The sequence below is a fragment of the Salvelinus alpinus genome, chromosome 4 (assembly GCF_045679555.1).
Source record: "Salvelinus alpinus chromosome 4, SLU_Salpinus.1, whole genome shotgun sequence".
Lineage (NCBI taxonomy): Eukaryota > Metazoa > Chordata > Actinopteri > Salmoniformes > Salmonidae > Salvelinus > Salvelinus alpinus.
Window position 1 is genome coordinate 40,174,665 of NC_092089.1, and position 19,332 is coordinate 40,193,996.

A 19,332-nucleotide genomic window follows, 5' to 3' on the forward strand; every position below is an offset into this window, starting at 1 on the left:
GGTGTGTCCTCAGTCCCCTCCTGTACTCCCTGTTCACCCATGACTGCATGGCCAAGCCCGACTCCAACACCATCATTAAGTTTGCCGACGACACAACAATGGTAGGCCTGATCACCAACAACGATGAGACAGCCTATAGGGAGGAGGTCAGAGACCTGGCAGTGTGGTGCCAGGATAACAACCACTCCCTCAACGTTATCAAGACAAAGAAGATGATTGTGGACTACAGGAAAAGGAGGACCGAGCACGCCCCATTCTCATCGACAGGGCTGAAGTGGAGCAGATTGAGAGCTTCAAATTCCTTGGTGTCCACATCACCAATGAACTATCATGGTCCAAACACACCAAGACAGTCGTGAAGAGGGCACGCAACGCCTATTCCTCCTCAGGAGACTGAAAATATTTGGCATGGGTACTCAGATCCTCAAAAAGTTATACAGCTGCACCATCAAGAGCATCCTGACTGGTTGCATCACCGCCTGGTATGGCAACTGCTCGGCCTCCGATCACAAGGCACAACAGAGTGTAGTGCGTACGGCCCAGTACATCCTTGGGACCAAGCTTCCTGACATCCAGGACCTATATACAGTGAGGCAAAAAATAATTTAGTCAGCCACCAGATGTGCAAGTTCTCCCACTTAAAAAGATGAGAGAGGCCTGTAATTTTCATCATAGGTACACTTCAACTATGACAGACAAAATGAGAAATAAAATTCCAGAAAATCACATTGTAGGATTTTTAATGAATTTATTTGCAAATTATGGTGGAAGATAAGTATTTGGTCAATAACAAAATTTTATCTCAATACTTTGTTATATACCCTTTGTTGGCAATGACAGAGGTCAAACGTTTTCTGTAAGTCTTCACAAGGCTTTCACACACTGTTGCTGGTATTTTGGCCCATTCCTCCATGCAGATCTCCTCTAGAGCAGTGATGTTTTGGGGCTGTTGCTGGGCAACACGGACTTTCAACTCCCTCCAAAGATTTTCTATGGGGTTGAGATCTGGAGACTGGCTAGGCCACTCCAGGACCTTGAAATGCTTCTTACGAAGCCACTCCTTCGTTGCCCGGGCGGTGTGTTTGGGATCTTCAATGCCCTTGCTGATGGAAGGAGGTTTTCACTCAAAATCTCACGATACATGGCCCCATTCATTCTTTCCTTTACACGGATCAGTCGTCCTGGTCTCTTTGCAGAAAAACAGCCCCAAACCATGATGTTTCCACCCCCATGCTTTACAGTAGGTATGGTGTTCTTTGGATGCAACTCAGCATTCTTTGTCCTCCAAACACGACGAGTTGAGTTTTTACCAAAAAGTTATATTTTGGTTTCATCTGACCATATGACATTCTCCCAATCTTCTTCTGGATCATCCAAATGCTCTCTAGCAAACTTCAGACGGGCCTGGACATGTACTGGCTTAAGCAGGGGGACACGTCTGGCACTGCAGGATTTGAGTCCCTGGCAGCGTAGTGTGTTACTGATGGTAGGCTTTGTTACTTTGGTCCCAGCTCTCTGCAGGTCATTCACTAGGTCCCCCCGTGTGGTTCTGGGATTTTTGCTCACCGTTCTTGTGATCATTTTGACCCCACGGGGTGAGATCTTGTGTGGAGCCCCAGATCGAGGGAGATTATCAGTGGTCTTGTATGTCTTCCATTTCCTAATAATTGCTCCCACAGTTGATTTCTTCAAACCAAGCTGCTTACCTATTGCAGATTCAGTCTTCCCAGCCTGGTGCAGGTCTACAATTTTGTTTCTGGTGTCCTTTGACAGCTCTTTGGTCTTGGCCATAGTGGAGTTTGGAGTGTGACTGTTTGAGGTTGTGGACAGGTGTCTTTTATACTGATAACAAGTTCAAACAGGTGCCATTAATACAGGTAACGAGTGGAGGACAGAGGAGCCTCTTAAAGAAGAAGTTACAGGTCTGTGAGAGCCAGAAATCTTGCTTGTTTGTAGGTGACCAAATACTTATTTTCCACCATAATTTGCAAATAAATTCATTAAAAATTCTACAATGTGATTTTCTGGATTTCTTTTTTCATTTTGTCCGTCATAGTTGAAGTGTACCTATGATGAAAATTACAGGCCTCTCTCATCTTAAGTGGGAGAACTTGCACAATTGGTGGCTGACTAAATACTTTTTTGCCCCACTGTACTAGGCGGTGTCAGACCAAAGCCCAAAACATGGTCAAAGACTCCAGTCACCCAAGTCATAGACTGTTCTCTCTGCTACCGCACGGCAAGCGGTACTGGAGCACCAAGTCTAGGACCAAAAGGATCCTTAACAGCTTCTACCCCCAAGCCATAAGACCGCTGAACAATTAATCAAATGGCCACTGGACTATTTACATTGACCCCCCCCCCCCAATGTTTTTACACTGCTGCTACTCACTGTTTATTATCTGTGCATAGTCACTTTACAAATTACCTCAACTAACCTGTACCCCCACACATTGACTTGGTACCTGTATATTTTATTTGACCTTTATTTAACTAGGCAAGTCAGTTAAGAACAAATTGTTATTTACAATGACGGCCTAGGAACAGTGGGTTAACTGCCTTGTTCAGGGGCAGAACGACAGATTTTTACCTTGTCAGCTTGGGGATTCAATCTTGCAACCTTTCGGTTACTAGTCCAACACTCTAGCTACTAGGCTACCTGCCGCGTTATTGTTATGTAACTATCTTGTGTTACTTTTGTTTTTTCATTAGTTTATTTAGTAAATATTTTCTTAACTCTATTTCTTGAACCGCATTGTTGGTTAAGGGCTAGTAAGTAAGCATTTCACAGTAAGGTCTACCCCGTTGTATTCGGCGCATGTGACAAATAAAATTTGATTTGATTTGGGCCTATCCGTTTGCACAGAAATGTGCTCTCCGGTCTGCAAACGGCTCCTTTACTACAAAAACATAGTGACGTAGACTAGAGATGCTGTTCAGCTAGTCTCGAACAGCTGTGACTAGGGTCTGGTTTCAATAACAGACTCTTTTGGCATAGGGGAATTATGTCACTACCTAATTCACTACCTTATCCGCTTGAATAAATTAGTAGCTAGCAAGATAGAGATCACAGAGTCATTTTAATAAGTGCATTTTGCAAGGAGCTAGTTTGGATCAACTACTTTCACTAAAACCACTGTAAATGTTTTGCCTGAAAACTTTGGTTTCCAATAACTCCGTTCTGGCATGTCTACCTTGCGATTTGTTAGGAGAGTTGTCTGTCTGAAGACAACCCACACAAGATTTTCTTTTCCCTCATCAAAGTTGCCAAAATAGTTTGTGATTGAAACTAGACCCTAGTCTCTGCTGTTGCCTAGGGTCAGGTTTCTGACTGTTCAGCAGCAGAGCAGCAGCCCAGAGTTCATTCATGGTATATTCTACTACTGTCGAAGGACTTTTGAGCTTTGAAGGACAGGGCTCCAGAATATGGAGGGAAGAGCTCAGTGTATATACATTTACTACAAGCACAGGTGTTTGGGCTCTAGGAAAATGCCAGCAGCACTCTGACTCTCTCTCACTCTCTTTCTTCCCGTGTCACTGTGCCATTAGGCCAGCAGCCTAAAAAGACAGCATATGTGTGCTCATCAGGTGAGCAGACAGTGAGAAGAAGCAGATACGGTGACAAGATGTCAACAGACACAGAGAGAAAAGTTACACCTGCTTAAATGGGTAAATACAGTGCATTTGGAAAGTATTCAGACCCCACATTTTTGTTACTTTAATGAATTTTTTCCCCTCATCAATCTACACACAGTACCCCATGATGACCATTTTTTCAAATCTATTCAAAATAAAAAACAGAAATACCATATTTACGTAAATATTCAGACCCTTTGCTATGATACTCGAAATTGAGCTCAGGTGCATCCTGTTTCCATTGATCATCCTTGATGTTTCTACAACTTAATTGGAGTCCATTTGTGGTAAATTCAATTGATTGGGCATGATTTGGAAAGGCACACACCTGTCAATATAAAGTCCAACAGTTGACAGTGCATGTCAGAGCAAAAACCAAGCAATGAGGTTGAAGGAATTTGTAGAGCTCCGAGACAGGATTTTGTCAAGGCACAGATCTGGGGAAGGGTAACATTTAAAATTTAAAAATGTCTGCAGCATTGAAGGTCACCACGAACACAATGGCCTCCATCATTTTTAAATGGAAGAAGTTTGGAACCACCAAGGTGTAACGCTCGTCGTTAGGTGGAAGAGAGGAGGACCAAATCGCAGCGTGGTACGTTTCCATATTTATTGGAACACTTATAAACCCGAACAAAACAATAAACAGAATGAAACCAACGACGCTACAGACCTGAACATGTGAACCTAGTGAAAACAAAGAACGCAATGAACAGGAACAATCACCCACAAACAAACAGTGAACACAGCCTACCTAAATATGGTTCCCAATCAGAGACAACGTAAAACACCTGCCTCTGATTGAGAACCATATCAGGCCAATCAGACACACCTAAACCAATGAGACACAAAACATAGAATATACCCACCCAGCTCACGTCCTGACCAACTAAACAAAGACTAAACAAAGGAAATAAGGTCAGGAACGTGACACAAGGCCCTTCCTAGAGCTGGCCGACCGGCCAAACAACATTCTTATCCATTGCTTGCTAGCCAACTACGAATAACTTAGAGTCACGTCAAAAAGTGCACCAAGAATATCAACAAAGTAGCTGCATTTGAATTTGAAAGGCTGTTTTATAGTGACATTTATTTGGATACATCCACAACAATGAACTAATGAAGTGCGATTTTGCCTTGCAAAGCAAATGTGCTTACTCGTCAGGACACTGTGGTTCAGAGGAGCTAGCCAACAACACAGCTAACACAATCACTTCAAACTGAAGCTGGAAAGACAGCAAACTAGCTCCACTTCGTTTTGTTTGACTTTTTATCAGCAAGGTTAACAAATCTCCGCTGTTGAAAACTAAATGTTAGTCTAAAATAAATGTGAGATAATGTCTAGATGCTTTTTATAGTGTCACGACCGTCAAAGGGAGAGAGAGAGGACCAAGGCGCAGCGCGTGAAAAATACATCTTCTCTTTATTATAAGAAGGAAAACGAAACAAAACAACAAACAGACGACCGTGAAGCTATAAATCCAGATAGTGCTGACACAAACACTACACATAGACAATTACCCACAAAAACAGCTAAAGCCTATGGTTGCCTTAAATATGGCTCCCAATCAGAGACAACCATAACCAGCTGTCTCTAATTGAGACCCAATTCAGGCAACCATAGACTTTCCTAGACACCTACACTGAACACTAAACCATCTACTCTACTAAACCCCCTAAACCATACAACACCCTAGACAATACAAAAACACACAAACTTCCCCATGTCACACCCTGACCTAACTAAAATAATAAAGAAAACAAAGAATACTAAGGCCAGGGCGTGACATAATCCCCCCCCCCTCAAGGTGCGAACTCCGTGCGCACCAGCATAAAGTCTAGGGGAGGGTCTGGGTGGGCGTCTGTCCACGGTGGCGGCTCTGGCACTGGTCGTGGTCCCCACCCCACCATAGTCACTACCCGCTTTCTTAACCCCACTGGAATAAGGGACAGCACCGGACTAAGTGGCAGCACCGGACTAAGGGGCAGCACCGGACTAAGGGGCAGCACCAGGATAAGGGGCAGCACCAGGATAAGGGGCAGCACCAGGATAAGGGGCAGCACCAGGATAAGGGGCAGCACCAGGATAAGGGGCAGCACCAGGATAAGGGGCAGCTCCGGACTGAGGGACGGCAGCTCCGGACTGAGGGATAGCACCGGATTGAAGGGCAGCACCGGACTGAATGGCGGATCCTGGCTGGCTGGCTCTGGCGGATCCTGGCTGGCTGGCGGATCCTGGCTGGCTGGCTCTGGCGGATCCTGGCTGGACGGCTCTGGCGGATCCTGGCTGGATGGCTCATGGCTGGCTGACGGATCTGGCTGCTCATGGCTGGCTGACGGATCTGGCTGCTCATGGCTGGCTGACGGATCTGGCTGCTCATGGCTGGCTGACGGCTCTGGCAGATCCTGTCTGGTTGGCGGCTCTGGCAGATCCTGTCTGGTTGGCGGCTCTGGCAGATCCTGTCTGGTTGGCGGCTCTGGCAGATCCTGTCTGGTTGGCGGCTCTGGCAGATCCTGACTGACGAATGGCTCTAGCGGCTCCTGACTGACGGGCGGCTCTGACGGCTCGGGACAGACGGGCGGCTCTAATGGCTCGGGACAGACGGATGGCTCAGATGGCGCTGGGGAGACGGATGGCTCAGATGGCGCTGGGGAGACGGATGGCTCAGACCGAATGAGGCGCACTGTAGGCCTGGTGCGTGGTGCCGGAACTGGAGGCACCGGGCTAAGGACACGCACCTTCAGGCTAGTGCGGGGAGAAGGAACAGGGCATACTGGACCCTGGGGACGCACATTAGGCCTAGTGCGTGGTGCCGGAACTGGAGGTACCGGGCTGGGGACACGCATCTCAGGGCTAGTGCGGGGAGAAGGAACAGGGCATACTGGACCCTGGGGACGCACATTAGGCCTAGTGCGTGGTGCCGGAACTGGTGGTACCGGGCTGGGGACACGCATCTCAGGGCTAGTGCGGGGAGCAGCAACAGGACGCACAGGACTCTGGGGACACACAGGAGGCTTGGTGCGTGGTGTAGGCACTGGTGGTAATGGGCTGGAGACACGCACCACAGGGTTAGTGCGTGGAGGAGGAACAGGGCTCTGTTGACACACAGGAAGCTTGGTGCGTGGTACCGGACTGGAGACACGCACCATAGGGCTAGTACGTGGAGGAGGAACAGGGCACACTGGACTCTCGAGGCGCACTATAGGCCTGGTGCGTGGTACCGGTACTGGTGGTACCGGGCTGAGGGCACACACCTCAGGAAGCGTGCGGGGAGAAGGAACAGTGCGTACAGGGCTCAGGAGACGCACAGGAGGCTTCCCAACCTTACCTGGTTGTATGCTCCCCCATATCAACATCTCTCTCTCTTCGCTCTCCTCCAATAACACCAACAACTCCTCAAATGTCTCATAATCTCCCATCCTTTCACTTTCCTCCAATCTGTCCAATAACTCCTCCACATTCTCCGACTCATACCTTAGTTTAGCCAACTGCTCCTGATGGTAAGCACGGGGAACTGGCTCAATTCTCCCACTTGACCCAGTCACACTCCCCGTGTGCCCTCCCCCAAGAAATTTTTGGGGGAGCCTCTCGGGCTTCCAGCCACTCTGCCTTGATTTACGCTGCTTGGTCCGATGTTGGTGGGTAATTCTGTCACGACCGTCAAAGGGAGAGAGAGAGGACCAAGGCGCAGCGCGTGAAAAATACATCTTCTCTTTATTATAAGAAGGAAAACGAAACAAAACAACAAACAGACGACCGTGAAGCTATAAATCCAGATAGTGCTGACACAAACACTACACATAGACAATTACCCACAAAAACAGCTAAAGCCTATGGTTGCCTTAAATATGGCTCCCAATCAGAGACAACCATAACCAGCTGTCTCTAATTGAGACCCAATTCAGGCAACCATAGACTTTCCTAGACACCTACACTGAACACTAAACCATCTACTCTACTAAACCCCCTAAACCATACAACACCCTAGACAATACAAAAACACACAAACTTCCCCATGTCACACCCTGACCTAACTAAAATAATAATGAAAACAAAGATAACTAAGGCCAGGGTGTGACATATAGTGGATATCAAGTTTATAAATTGCTTGGCTGGGCTGATGAGATAGTGGATTGCGCAGTCAGATGGAACAGACTAAATAGGCATTTTAATGTAATAGATTTAGTCCGTGGTAACTTGTGGAATAGACACCAGCTGGAATGTGGTTTTAACCAACCAACATTCAGGATTAGACCCACCTGTTGTTTAATATCTCATATGTATCCTGCTGGATCAGCTCCTAGAAAAATGCTGTTTACTGTACACATCGCGTACAGAAACTGCCTATTTAGGGATCCAACACACGACATGACAGTATGCCCATAGCAAATTCCAACATCCCCCATGATTTTTACAGTTAGAACATTTCACATTAATGTGGGTTTAGACACCATATGCAGTTCACAAATAAATCAGCCCTGTATACCATAGAAAATTAACCAATAGAAATATTGATAAATAAACACAGGGGCTTTTCACTGGGGACGGGGGGGTCCCCTTCACATTCTGAAATTGCATTTCCCCCCCAGTTTTATAATTGGAATGTAATACAAAACCAAACAACAGTGTGCTTTAGGACCATGCGGATGCCTCCAAGCGGTCGGGTAGGCTGTTTGGAGTGTTTATCCGGCTGGATAAAAAAATATACACAACCGGTCAAAGGTTTTCAAATAGCTACTCATTCAAGGGTTTTTCTTTATTTGTACTATTTTCTACATTGTAGCTATGAAATAACACATATGGAATTATGTAGTCGCCAAAAAAGTGTCAAACAAATCAAAATATATTTTATATTTAAGATTATTCAAAGTAGCCACCCTTTGCTTGATGACAGCTTTGCACACTCTTGGTATTCTCTCAACCAGGTTCACCTGGAATGCTTTTCCATAAGTCTTGAAGGAGTTCCCACATATGTCATCTGATGCAGCACTCCATCACTCTCCTTGGTAAAATAGCCCTTACACAGCCTGGAGGTGTGTTGGGTCATTGTCCTGTTGAAAAACAAATGATAGTCCCACTAATCCCAAACCAGGTGGGATGGCGTATCGCTGCAGAATGCTGTGGTAGCCATGCAGGTTAAGTGTGCCTTCAATTCTAAATAAATCACTGACAGTGTCATCAGCAAAGCACCCCCACACCATAATACCTCCTCCCCCATGCTTTACATTGGGAAAAACATATGCGGAGATCATCCGTTCACCCACACTATGTTTCACAAAGACATGGTGGTTGGAACCAAAAATCTCCAATTTGGACTCCAGACCAAATGACAAATTTCCACCGGTCTAATGTCCATTGCTCATGTTTCTTGGCTCAAGCAAGTCTCTTCTTATTACTGGTGTCCTGTAGTAGTGGTTTCTTTGCAGCAATTCGACCAAGAAGGCCTGATTCATACAGTCTCATCTGAACAGTTGATGTTGAGATGTGTCTGTTACTTGAACTGTGTGATGCAATTTCTGAGGCTGGTAACTCTAATGAACTTATCCTCTGCAGCAGAGGTAACTCTGGGTCTTCCATTCCTGTGGCGGTCCTCACCAGTTTCATCATAGCGCTTGATGGTTTTTGCGACTGCACTTGAAGAAACTTTCAAATTCTTGAAATGTTCCATGTTGACTGACCTTCATGTCTTAAAGTATTGATGGACTGTCGTTTCTCTTTGCTTATTTGAGCTGTTCTTGCCATTATATGGACTTGGTCTTTTACCAAATAGAGCTATCTTCTGTATACCCCTCCTACCTTGTCACAACACAACTGATTGGCTCAAACGCATTGAGAAGGAAACAAATTCCACAAATTAACTTTTAACAAGGCACATCTGTTAATTGAAATGCATTCCAGGTGACTACCTCATGAAGCTTTTTGAGAAAATGCCAAGAGTGTGCAAAGCTGTCATCAAGGCAAAGGGTGGCTATTTGAAGAATCTCAAATATAAAATGTTTTGATTTGTTTAACACTTTTTTGGTTACTACATGATTCCATATGTGTTATTTCATAATGTTGATGTCTTCACTGTTATTCTACAATGCAGAGAACAGTAAAAATAAAGAAAAACCGTTGAATGAGTAGTTGTTTGAAAACTTTTGACCGGGAGTGCATATATACAGTGGGGAGAACAAGTATTTGATACACTGCCGATTTTGCAGGTTTTCCTACTTACAAAGCATGTAGAGGTCTGTAATTTTTATCATAGGTACACTTCAACTGTGAGAGACGGAATCTAAAACAAAAATCCAGAAAATCACATTGTATGATTTTTAAATAATTAATTTGCATTTTATTGCATGACATAAGTATTTGATCACCTACCAACCAGTAAGAATTCCGTCTCTCACAGACCTGTTAGTTTTTCTTTAAGAAGCCCTCCTGTTCTCCACTCATTACCTGTATTAACTGCACCTGTTTGAACTCGTTACCTGTATAAAAGACACCTGTCCACACACAATCAAACAGATTCCAACCTCTCCACAATGGCCAAGACCAGAGAGCTGTGTAAGGACATCAGGGATAAAATTGTAGACCTGCACAAGGCTGGGATGGGCTACAGGACAATAGGCAAGCAGCTTGGTGAGAAGGAAACAACTGTTGGCGCAATTATTAGAAAATGGAAGAAGTTCAAGATGACGGTCAATCATCCTCGGTCTGGGGCTCCATGCAAGATTTCACCTCGTGGGGCATCAATGATCATGAGGAAGGTGAGGGATCAGCCCAGAACTACACGGCAGGACCTGGTCAATGACCTGAAGAGAGCTGGGACCACAGTCTCAAAGAAAACCATTAGTAACACACTACGCCGTCATGGATTAAAATCCTGCAGCGCACGCAAGGTCCCCCTGCTTAAGCCAGTGCATGTCCAGGCCTGTCTGAAGTTTGCCAATGACCATCTGGATGATCCAGAGGAGGAATGGGAGAAGGTCATGTGGTCTGATGAGACAAAAATAGAGCTTTTTGGTCTAACTCCACTCGCCGTGTTTGGAGGAAGAAGAAGTATGAGTACAACCCCAAGAACACCATCCCAACCGTGAAGCATGGAGGTGGAAACATCATTCTTTGGGGATGCTTTTCTGCAAAGGGGACAGGACGACTGCACCGTATTGAGGGGAGGATGGATGGGGCCATGTATCGCGAGATCTTGGCCAACAACCTCCTTCCCTCAGTAAGAGCATTGAAGATGGGTCGTGGCTGGGTCTTCCAGCATGACAACGACACGAAGCACACAGCCATGGCAACTAAGGAGTGGCTCCGTAAGAAGCATCTCAAGGTCCTGGAGTGGCCTAGCCAGTCTCCAGACCTGAACCCAATAGATAATCTTTGGAGGGAGCTGAAAGTCCGTATTGCCCAGCGACAGCCCCGAAACCTGAAGGATCTGGAGAAGATCTGTAGGGAGGAGTGGGCCAAAATCCCTGCTGCAGTGTGTGCAAACCTAGTCAAGAACTACAGGAAACGTATGATCTCTGTAATTGCAAACAAAGGTTTCTGTACCAAATATTAAGTTCTGCTTTTCTGATGTATCAAATACTTATGTCATGCAATAAAATGCAAATTAATTACTTAAAAATCATACAATGTGATTTTCTGGATTTTTGTTTTAGATTCCGTCTCTCATAGTTGAAGTGTACCTATGATAAAAATTACAGACCTCTACATGCTTTGTAAGTAGGAAAACCTGCAAAATCGGCAGTGTATCAAATACTTGTTCTCCCCACTGTATATATTATGTCCCCCCCCATTTATTACACCAAAGTTGCGCCCCTGGATAAACATGACACTGTATGACAGAATTTATGCCTGTTTATCATGTCCATATCAGTGTCAAATAAAGTGTTACCTAAATTGCCTTGAATGTAAAATCCACAACCCACTTGGGCAAAAAACATGCCAGTAGACTAAGCAAAATGGGAACAGTCAAACCAAAGAGAAAATCACAGAGACACACTGTGTGATGTACCGTAAGACTTAAAAAATCCAGACAGTGGTCCACTCCACTCATAGGCTCATGCTTCTCCTCAGACGATGTGGTCGAGTCAGCTGACCTGTGAAAAACACTCCATGGTCTACTACGGTGCAATGGGATGCAGGGTCAATGCTCTGAATGTCCTGGCCAACGGACCAACAGTTCTGAGGTGCTGTGGGTTCTATTGGTGGAGGAGACATGAAGACGGAAGGTGAACTGATGGAATAAGAGTTACTGATGCACTTCCCTTCTGTCTGAGAGACTGAAGTCTCAGAGACAGAGCTAGAGACAGTAATGCCCTTTCTGGAATACTCATACACGTTCTTCATGAAGGCACTCTTGGTATTGTGCTCCTTCTTGAAGAGGATGACGTAGCACTTGGGGAAGAAATGACAGCTGAGGACGCCATAGTTGGAGATAAGGATGACCACCATCTCCACCGCTGGCAGGTACTTCCCCGAGGTGGTCACATAGACGGGCACGAACATTACCCAGGACATGAGGTAGAGGAGCATGCTGAAGGTGATGAACCTGGCCTCGTTGTACTTCTGTGGCAGCTTGCGGCCTTTAAACGCACAGGCGAAACAGACAAGCGCCAGGACAGCGATGTAGCCCAGCATCACGCCAAACGCCACGTGGGAGCCCTCGTCACACTCGGCCAGCACAGTGATGGCGAAGACGGTGGCCTTCTCCCGGGGGCTCTGCAGGACCAGCCACAGGGTGCAGGTGAGGACCTGTAGGGCCACGCAGAGACAGATGATGGCATAGGGTTGGTAGAGGCGGCGGAGAACGTCCTTCAGGTCAGGGTTGAGCTGGAAGGCCAGCAGGATCTTCAGGGACTTGACCAGGATGCAGGAAACACACAGGGTGAAGCTGAGTCCAAACAGCACCTGACGCACCTTGACAATGAGATGAGAAGAGATGAGACAATGAGACAGAGCCGTATTCTCTCTTTGTATTTAAATTTGCTTTCCGTTTACAAACTAAATTCCTTACCACAAAGGTACAAAAGGTTCAGAACAATACACACACAATAAACCATGAATTTACAAAATAACACTGGTACATTCAGACAACGTCACAGAACACTGCGTTACAGCAGTGTTTCCCAATGTGTGTGTACCGTACATACCTTACACTGTAGGCTGCTGGGATGTCCTACAAAGAACACAGCACTAACAAAACTTCCCACTAGAGAGAGCAGGATGATCTGGGAGAGAGGCCCCCCGGCAGCCTTCACAACGGGGGTCTGGTGGTGGTGTAGAAAGAGCGCCCCCACCAGGAGAACCAGGACGATGCCCAGGGCCGAGAGCGCCAGCAGCACCACTGCGAAACTATCCTGCCAGGAGAAGAACTCCAGGGTCTTATGGGTACACCCAGAGCTCCCTTCCAGGGACCACTCTGTCTTTGTATCACAAGAGAGACACTGGTCCATGTCTGGAGAGGAGGGTTGGAAGGGAGGATAGTACTTGAACAACTGTTTAGCATTTAGAAATATGTGTGTTGTTGCCTAGTACTAACTGTTTTGGATAAGGACAGTGTTGGGAAATCTTAGAAATGGAGGAAGATTGTGTGAACAACAGGGCAACTCCAGTTTACTGAGGAGAGTTAGAGTACACTGGTGTGTATAGAGAGACAGTACCGGAGAACTAACCAGTGTTGTTGGAGTAGTGGTTCTCAGTGCAGTTGATGCATTCATAGCAGCAGGTGTGCCGACCCTCAGCAGTCTTCTTGAACTTCCCAGGTTCACAGCTAGCTGAGCACACAGACACCACATCCTGCACCGGGATACAATGCACTCATTTAAATGGATGACCCAAGAAAACTGTGACTGAAATCTATTAATAGTAGCATTCAAACAAGGCTTTATATGTATGGCCAGTTTCCTGGACACAGTTTAACCTAGCTCTCGATTTAAAACCATGTTCAATAGACCAGGTGTATTCAAAGTATTCAACCAATATGCTCTGGTAATTATGAGTTTTGTGTTTTTGTTTTGTTTTTAGATCATCACTGAGATCCAACAAAAATGTGTGATAACAGACAGGTGCTCCCAGTGTGTGGAAGGTATGTGGTTTTCAATTTCAAACAATCCCCATTGTTTCATTAAGTAGGGGTTATTTAATTTCCATCTTTACTTGTTGTAGTTTGGCTGAGAAGTCTCTCAAACAGGTATGTTTAGTTTTCTTTCGTCACTTTGAGGAAGAAAAAGTAGATTGTTTGTGTTTATGTCTCTCTATGTCAAGTGGGATAGCTTAATATGGATGTGTACTTTGTGTGGCAGCCTAGAAAACAGACTAAAGGAGAGTGAGACCTAACCTTAACCCTAACCCTAACCTTAACCCTAACCCTAACCCTCAACCTAACTCTTACCCTCAGGTTAGTCATATTTTTGGTGTTTCCGCTGGTGTAGCTGAAGCTGATGTTGATTGGATGGTACTCAGCTACAACGTCATGTACGTTGATGACCCCTCTCGCAGACCTCCACAGTGTTACATCATAGCCCATGTTGATGTCTCCTTTCTGGTCAAACGTGTAGCTTTTCCCCTCCAGCTCAAACCGACTGCCTCTCAGGGCTTCAAGCACCTGAAATGCAAGTTCTCATACCATAGACCCAAGCCATTTCCAAAATACACTGAGTATACAAAACATTGAAAACACCTGCTCTTTTCATGACATCGACTGACCAGATGGAATTCAGATTAAAGCTGTGATTGCTTATTCATGTCACTTGTTAAATCCACTTCAATCAGTGTAGATGAAGGGGAGTAGATAGGTTAAAGAAGGATTTTTAAGACTTGAGACAATTGAGACATGGATTGTGTATATGTGCTATTAAGTGCCTTTGAACGGGATATGGTAGTATGTGCCAGGTGTCAAGAACTGCAATGTTTCTGGGTATTTCACGCTCAACAGTTTCCTGTGTGTATCAAGAGTGGTCCACCACCCAATGGACATCCAACCAACTTGACACAACTGTGGGAAGCATTGGAGTCAACATGGGCCAGTATCACAGTAGACCACTTTTGACACCTTGTAGAGTCCATGCCCTGAGAAATTAAGGCTTTTTTGAGGGCAAAAGTGGGGGTGCGGCTCAATATTAGGAAGGTGTTCCTCATGTTTGGTATATTCAGTGTATATTAGATGAGATACAGTATATAAGTAAAGTTTGATGTGCTGTAGACATGAGGAATTGTGCATTAGCTACCTGCCAGGGTTGGACAGTGCCTGGTGTCTTGCAGTCCTTTTTGCTGCAGATATTAGCCACTGCATGGGCGATGGCACTGACAGCCATCTCCACGTTGAAGACTACGTTCGCATAGCTGTTGTTTAACAGAATCTCTGTTGCGGCTGTGGAGGAGGACACAACCTTGGGGTCTCCCGACCCATTTGTCAGGGAGTAGAACTCCTTTAGGAAGGAGTTGTTTCCTATGATATCATTGCTCTCACTCAGATTCATCAGGTAGTGATGGAAAGGAGCCAGGTTCCCTCTTTTGAAGGTGAAGCCTACCACATGACCAATATCTTGGAGGTCCATCTTTCCCAGGACCTCCTTGGACGAGGACCAGCTGTCACTGGCCACCCACACCCTCTCTCCCAGCCCCGACCCCAGACTCCTCAGCTCCTGGTATAGGTACATCATCTGAGTAGGCTTGGCGAATGACACCACCACCTTGACATTGGGGTTCCGGCGGAGGGTGGCAGCGGCTTGTCTGACTGCTGATTCACCGCCAGGACTGGTTAGCGAATTAGGGAGGATCTCCTTGAAGGCCACACAGATGCCTGAGGCGGTTGCCTGGGAGACGAAGCTGTCCAGGGCAGAACGGCCGTAGTCTCCATCCGTTGTGACCACGCCCACCCAGGTCCATTTGCTGTCGCTAAGCAACTGGACCATGGCTCGTGTCTGGTACAGGTCGCTAGGTACGGTCCTCAGGAAAGTAGGGAAACGGTTCTTGTCACTCAGGATGATGGCGGTGGAGGCGTAACTGATCTGTGATGATTCGAAGAGAGAATGAATTTCCGTCTACATTGTGTTGGAGTGATTTTGTCATTCATCTGTATCATCATTGCTGTCTATTTAATTTATTCAACACAACTCAGGTCTTTATTATTTAATCAACCCTTTTGTTACTGTCCATCAGTCGTCACTCTGTGGGTGGGTTTTGGCTGCTTACTTGAGGGATGAGCTTTAGGTTGAGTTGCCGGGCAACGGAGATGGAAATCTCAGAGGAAGAGGCCCCAATGACGGCCATGATCGGCGGGGAAGAGTTAGAGGTGTTGGCCCCTCCCCCACAGTCTGTGGTAGGCTCCTGTGAAGTAAAGAATGTACACCATTTAAATGAAATGCTGGCTAATGGAAGATAAACTATACAAATGAAAAACAGGTCACACACTCATCTATACTTGCTGTGGATTGATTTGACCAACGTTTCAGCTAAAGAGCTTTTACCTGTGTGAAGTCAGCTGAGGCCCTCAGAGCGGTGGTGACATCAGAGCAGGAGTCGTGGATACGATACCCCAGAGAGATCCCTAGTGCAGTCAGGACAGGGGATCTGTTGGCCGACTCTACAGCGTGGATCATAGCCAATGCCTGGGTGAACCCGTCCGTGTTGAACCTGTGTGTGTGTGTGTGTGTGTGTGTGTGTGTGTGTGTGTGTGTGTGTGTGTGTGTGTGTGTGTGTGTGTGTGTGTGTGTGTGTGTGTGTGTGTGTGTGTGTGTGTGTGTGTGTGTGTGTGTGTGTGTGTGTGTGTGTGTGTGTGTGTGTGTGTGTGTGTGTTTGTGAAAGGTACATAAGGCGTGGTTGGATCATCACACTGTCTGTGGTCAACCTGTCAGAGTAAATCAACTCTCACGAACACTTAATCTTATCTTGGCACTCACCTGACACACTGTGATGCATGGGGTGCTGAGAGGTTGGCGAATTCCTCTACTCCCTCATGGATGGCAAACAGCCCTCCAATGATGATATCTCCTGGTGCTGTAGCTCCTGGTGCTTTGAAGTCTCCCACTTTGGCATTGCCTGTCTCCAACAAGGACAGGATGACTAACAGGTGGAGAACATCACCCATGGGTTCCATCACGTCTCTCTGGTGGTACTGTCCAATTCTCAATTTCGGTGTCTCTCCTTTGGAGTTTCTCTCACACACTACTGCTCTCTCCCCGACTGTGTCTGTCCGTCTCTCTCTCTCTCACTTATCTCTCTCTCTCTCTCACTGCCTCCGTCTCTCTTTCTCTCTTTGTCTCTCACTCTGTAAGCTCCTCTAGCAGACTGACACAGTGACCTGTCAGTATCTTCAGTAAAAACACACCTGTTGCTTCCTCCTAGTCTCATCTAATGTCTGCATAACCCTGCCCCCTCCCAGCCCAGGCTAATATCTCTGACAGACATCCACACTGACTGACTCACCTTCTTTCAGCTACAGATGACAGACAGAAAAGTCACACAAATGTAAGTCACAGCTGATCTCTATCTGAAGTACAATATAAACATTTCTTGTTGAAGGTGAAAGACCTTGTTGACTCACCTCTTTTCCTGTAAATGTTCTCACAATACCCAAGTGTTTTTTAACACTTGGATCTTTTAACACTTGGATAACACTTACAGTGCATTCAGAAAGTATTCAGAACCCCTTGACTTTTTCCACATTTTGTTACGTTACAGCCTTATTCTAAAATGAATTAAACGTTTTTTTCCCTCATCAATCTCATCAATCCCTCATCAATGATCGGCGATGAAAAGCCAACTGACATTTATTCCTGATTATTATTTGACCATGCTTGTCATTTATGAACATTTTGAACATCTCGGCCATGTTCTGTTATAATCTCCACCCGGCACAGCCAGAAGAGGACTGGCCACCCCTAGTAGCCTGGTTCCTCTCTAGGTTTCTTCCTAGGTTTTGGCCTTTCTAGGGAGTTTTTCCTAGCCACCGTGCTTCTACACCTGCATTGCTTGCTGTTTGGGGTTTTAGGCTGGGTTTCTGTACAGCACTCCGAGATATTAGCTGATGTACGAAGGGCTATATAAAATAAACTTGATTTGATTTGATTTGATCAATCTACACACAATAACCCATAATGACAAAGCGAAAACAGGTTTTTAGAATTTAAAAAAAATGTATTAAAAATAAACTGAAATATCACATTTACATTATTATCCAGACCCTTTAATTAAAACCTCTTAAGGATCAGACCCTTTTTTCCAATTTTTGCCTAAAATGACATACCCAAATCTAACTGCCTGTAGCTCAGGACCTGAAGCAATGATATGTATATTCTTGATACTATTTGAAAGCAAACACTTTGAAGTTTGTGGAAATGGGAAATGAATGTAGGAAACTATAACACATTAGAAATGGTAAAAGATAATACAAACAAAAAAACATGTGTTGCTTTGTTGTCTTTTGTTCCATCATCTTTGAAATGCAAGAGAAAGGCCTGAATGTATTATTGCAGTTTAGGAGCAATTTAGATTTTGGCCACTAGATGGCAGCAATGTGTGTGCAAAGTTTCAGATTGATCCAGTGAAGCATTTCAATACTGGACAATATTTTGTATCAAGTCTGCCCAAATGTGCCGAATTGGTCAATTGATACATTTTGAAGCACATAACTATAGAGAACATACAAAAATGATATGGTAAGACAAAATGTAAGTCAACACACTCCCAGGAATGTCATGATGGATCATTAGCTTATACACTAACTTTCACACATCTAGATGGCCGGGTGGGGTGGGTGTGGAGCCAGACACAGCAGGGATTCAAACTGTAGAACCCAGTTCCTACAGTTGAATATAAAAATTTATTTTATCAAACAAAACTATGCTACATTTTTATCTCAGGGACCCTCAGGATGACAAATAAGAGCAAGATTATTGAATGTTAAGTACATTATTTACCTTCAGAGGTGAATGTATCAAACCAGTTACCATGATACAAGTTTGTGCACTCTCTTCAAACAATATAATGTTTTTTTTCACTGTAATAGCTACTGTAAATTGGACAGTGCAGTTAGACTAACAAGAATTTAAGCTTTCTTCCCATGTAAGACATGTCTAGGTCCTGGGAAATGTTCTTGTTGCTTACAATCCCATAGAGGTTAAGGGTGCCTTGATTAGGTCTCGCTTTGCTACCCTCAAGGATATGGATACTCCTAGTGCCTTTTGTTTTTTACCTAGGGCAGTAGACATTGCAACGCAAACAGATGGTCTGCCTTCGTCTCCCTGATGGGAAGGTGACCATGGATGATGGTGAGATGCGCCAACATGCTGTGGATTTCTACTCTGCCCTCTATAAGGCGGAGGATTGTGATCCTCTGTGTGCTGAACAGTTGTTACATGGACTTCCTCAATTGGGCCCTGAGTAGAGAGCTACTTTGGACTCTGACATTACTCAACAGGAGCTGTCCACTGCAGTTATGCAGCTCTCATCAGGCCGAGCCCCTGGCATTGATGGTTTACCACTGATTTCTATAAGCACTTTTGGGGGTCTATTGGGGGGGATTTATATGAAGTGGTGTGTGAGTCTTTTCATGAGGGTTCTCTTCTTGTATCCTGTCAACGTGCTGTGCTTTCATTGTTGCCAAAAAAGCGGGATTTGGCTCTTTTTAAAAACTGCCGACCTATTGCATTGCTGTGTGCAGAATATAAAATGATATCTAAGTGTCTCTCAAACAGGTTGAA

The 19,332-nt window shown here is 45.3% G+C and overlaps 1 protein-coding gene across 1 annotated transcript; it reads right to left on the minus strand.

Annotated features, from left to right (window-relative positions):
• Positions 1 to 11,406: 11,406 nt before the first annotated feature.
• LOC139572479 (G-protein coupled receptor family C group 6 member A-like) lies at positions 11,407 to 16,945 on the minus strand. Its single transcript, XM_071395220.1, has 8 exons — positions 16,531 to 16,945; positions 16,099 to 16,264; positions 15,824 to 15,958; positions 14,857 to 15,639; positions 14,022 to 14,234; positions 13,303 to 13,426; positions 12,781 to 13,085; positions 11,407 to 12,547 (listed from the first exon to the last, which is right to left on the minus strand). Exons 1-8 carry the CDS (start codon positions 16,725 to 16,727, stop codon positions 11,681 to 11,683), a joined length of 2,790 nt encoding a protein of 929 aa, XP_071251321.1. The 5' UTR covers positions 16,728 to 16,945; the 3' UTR covers positions 11,407 to 11,680.
• Between the last annotated feature and the right edge of the window lie 2,387 nt (positions 16,946 to 19,332).

Excerpts from the sequence above, each read along its gene's own strand:
- LOC139572479 (XM_071395220.1), bottom strand. The coding sequence starts at position 16,727 with ATGGAACCCATGGGTGATGTTCTCCACCTGTTAGTCATCCTGTCCTTG. Across the intron at positions 16,265-16,530 it reads CATGCATCACAGTGTGTCAG|GTTCAACACGGACGGGTTCA; the intron begins GTGAGTGCCAAG and ends ACACACACACAG. Across the intron at positions 15,959-16,098 it reads CCTCAGCTGACTTCACACAG|GAGCCTACCACAGACTGTGG; the intron begins GTAAAAGCTCTT and ends TTTACTTCACAG.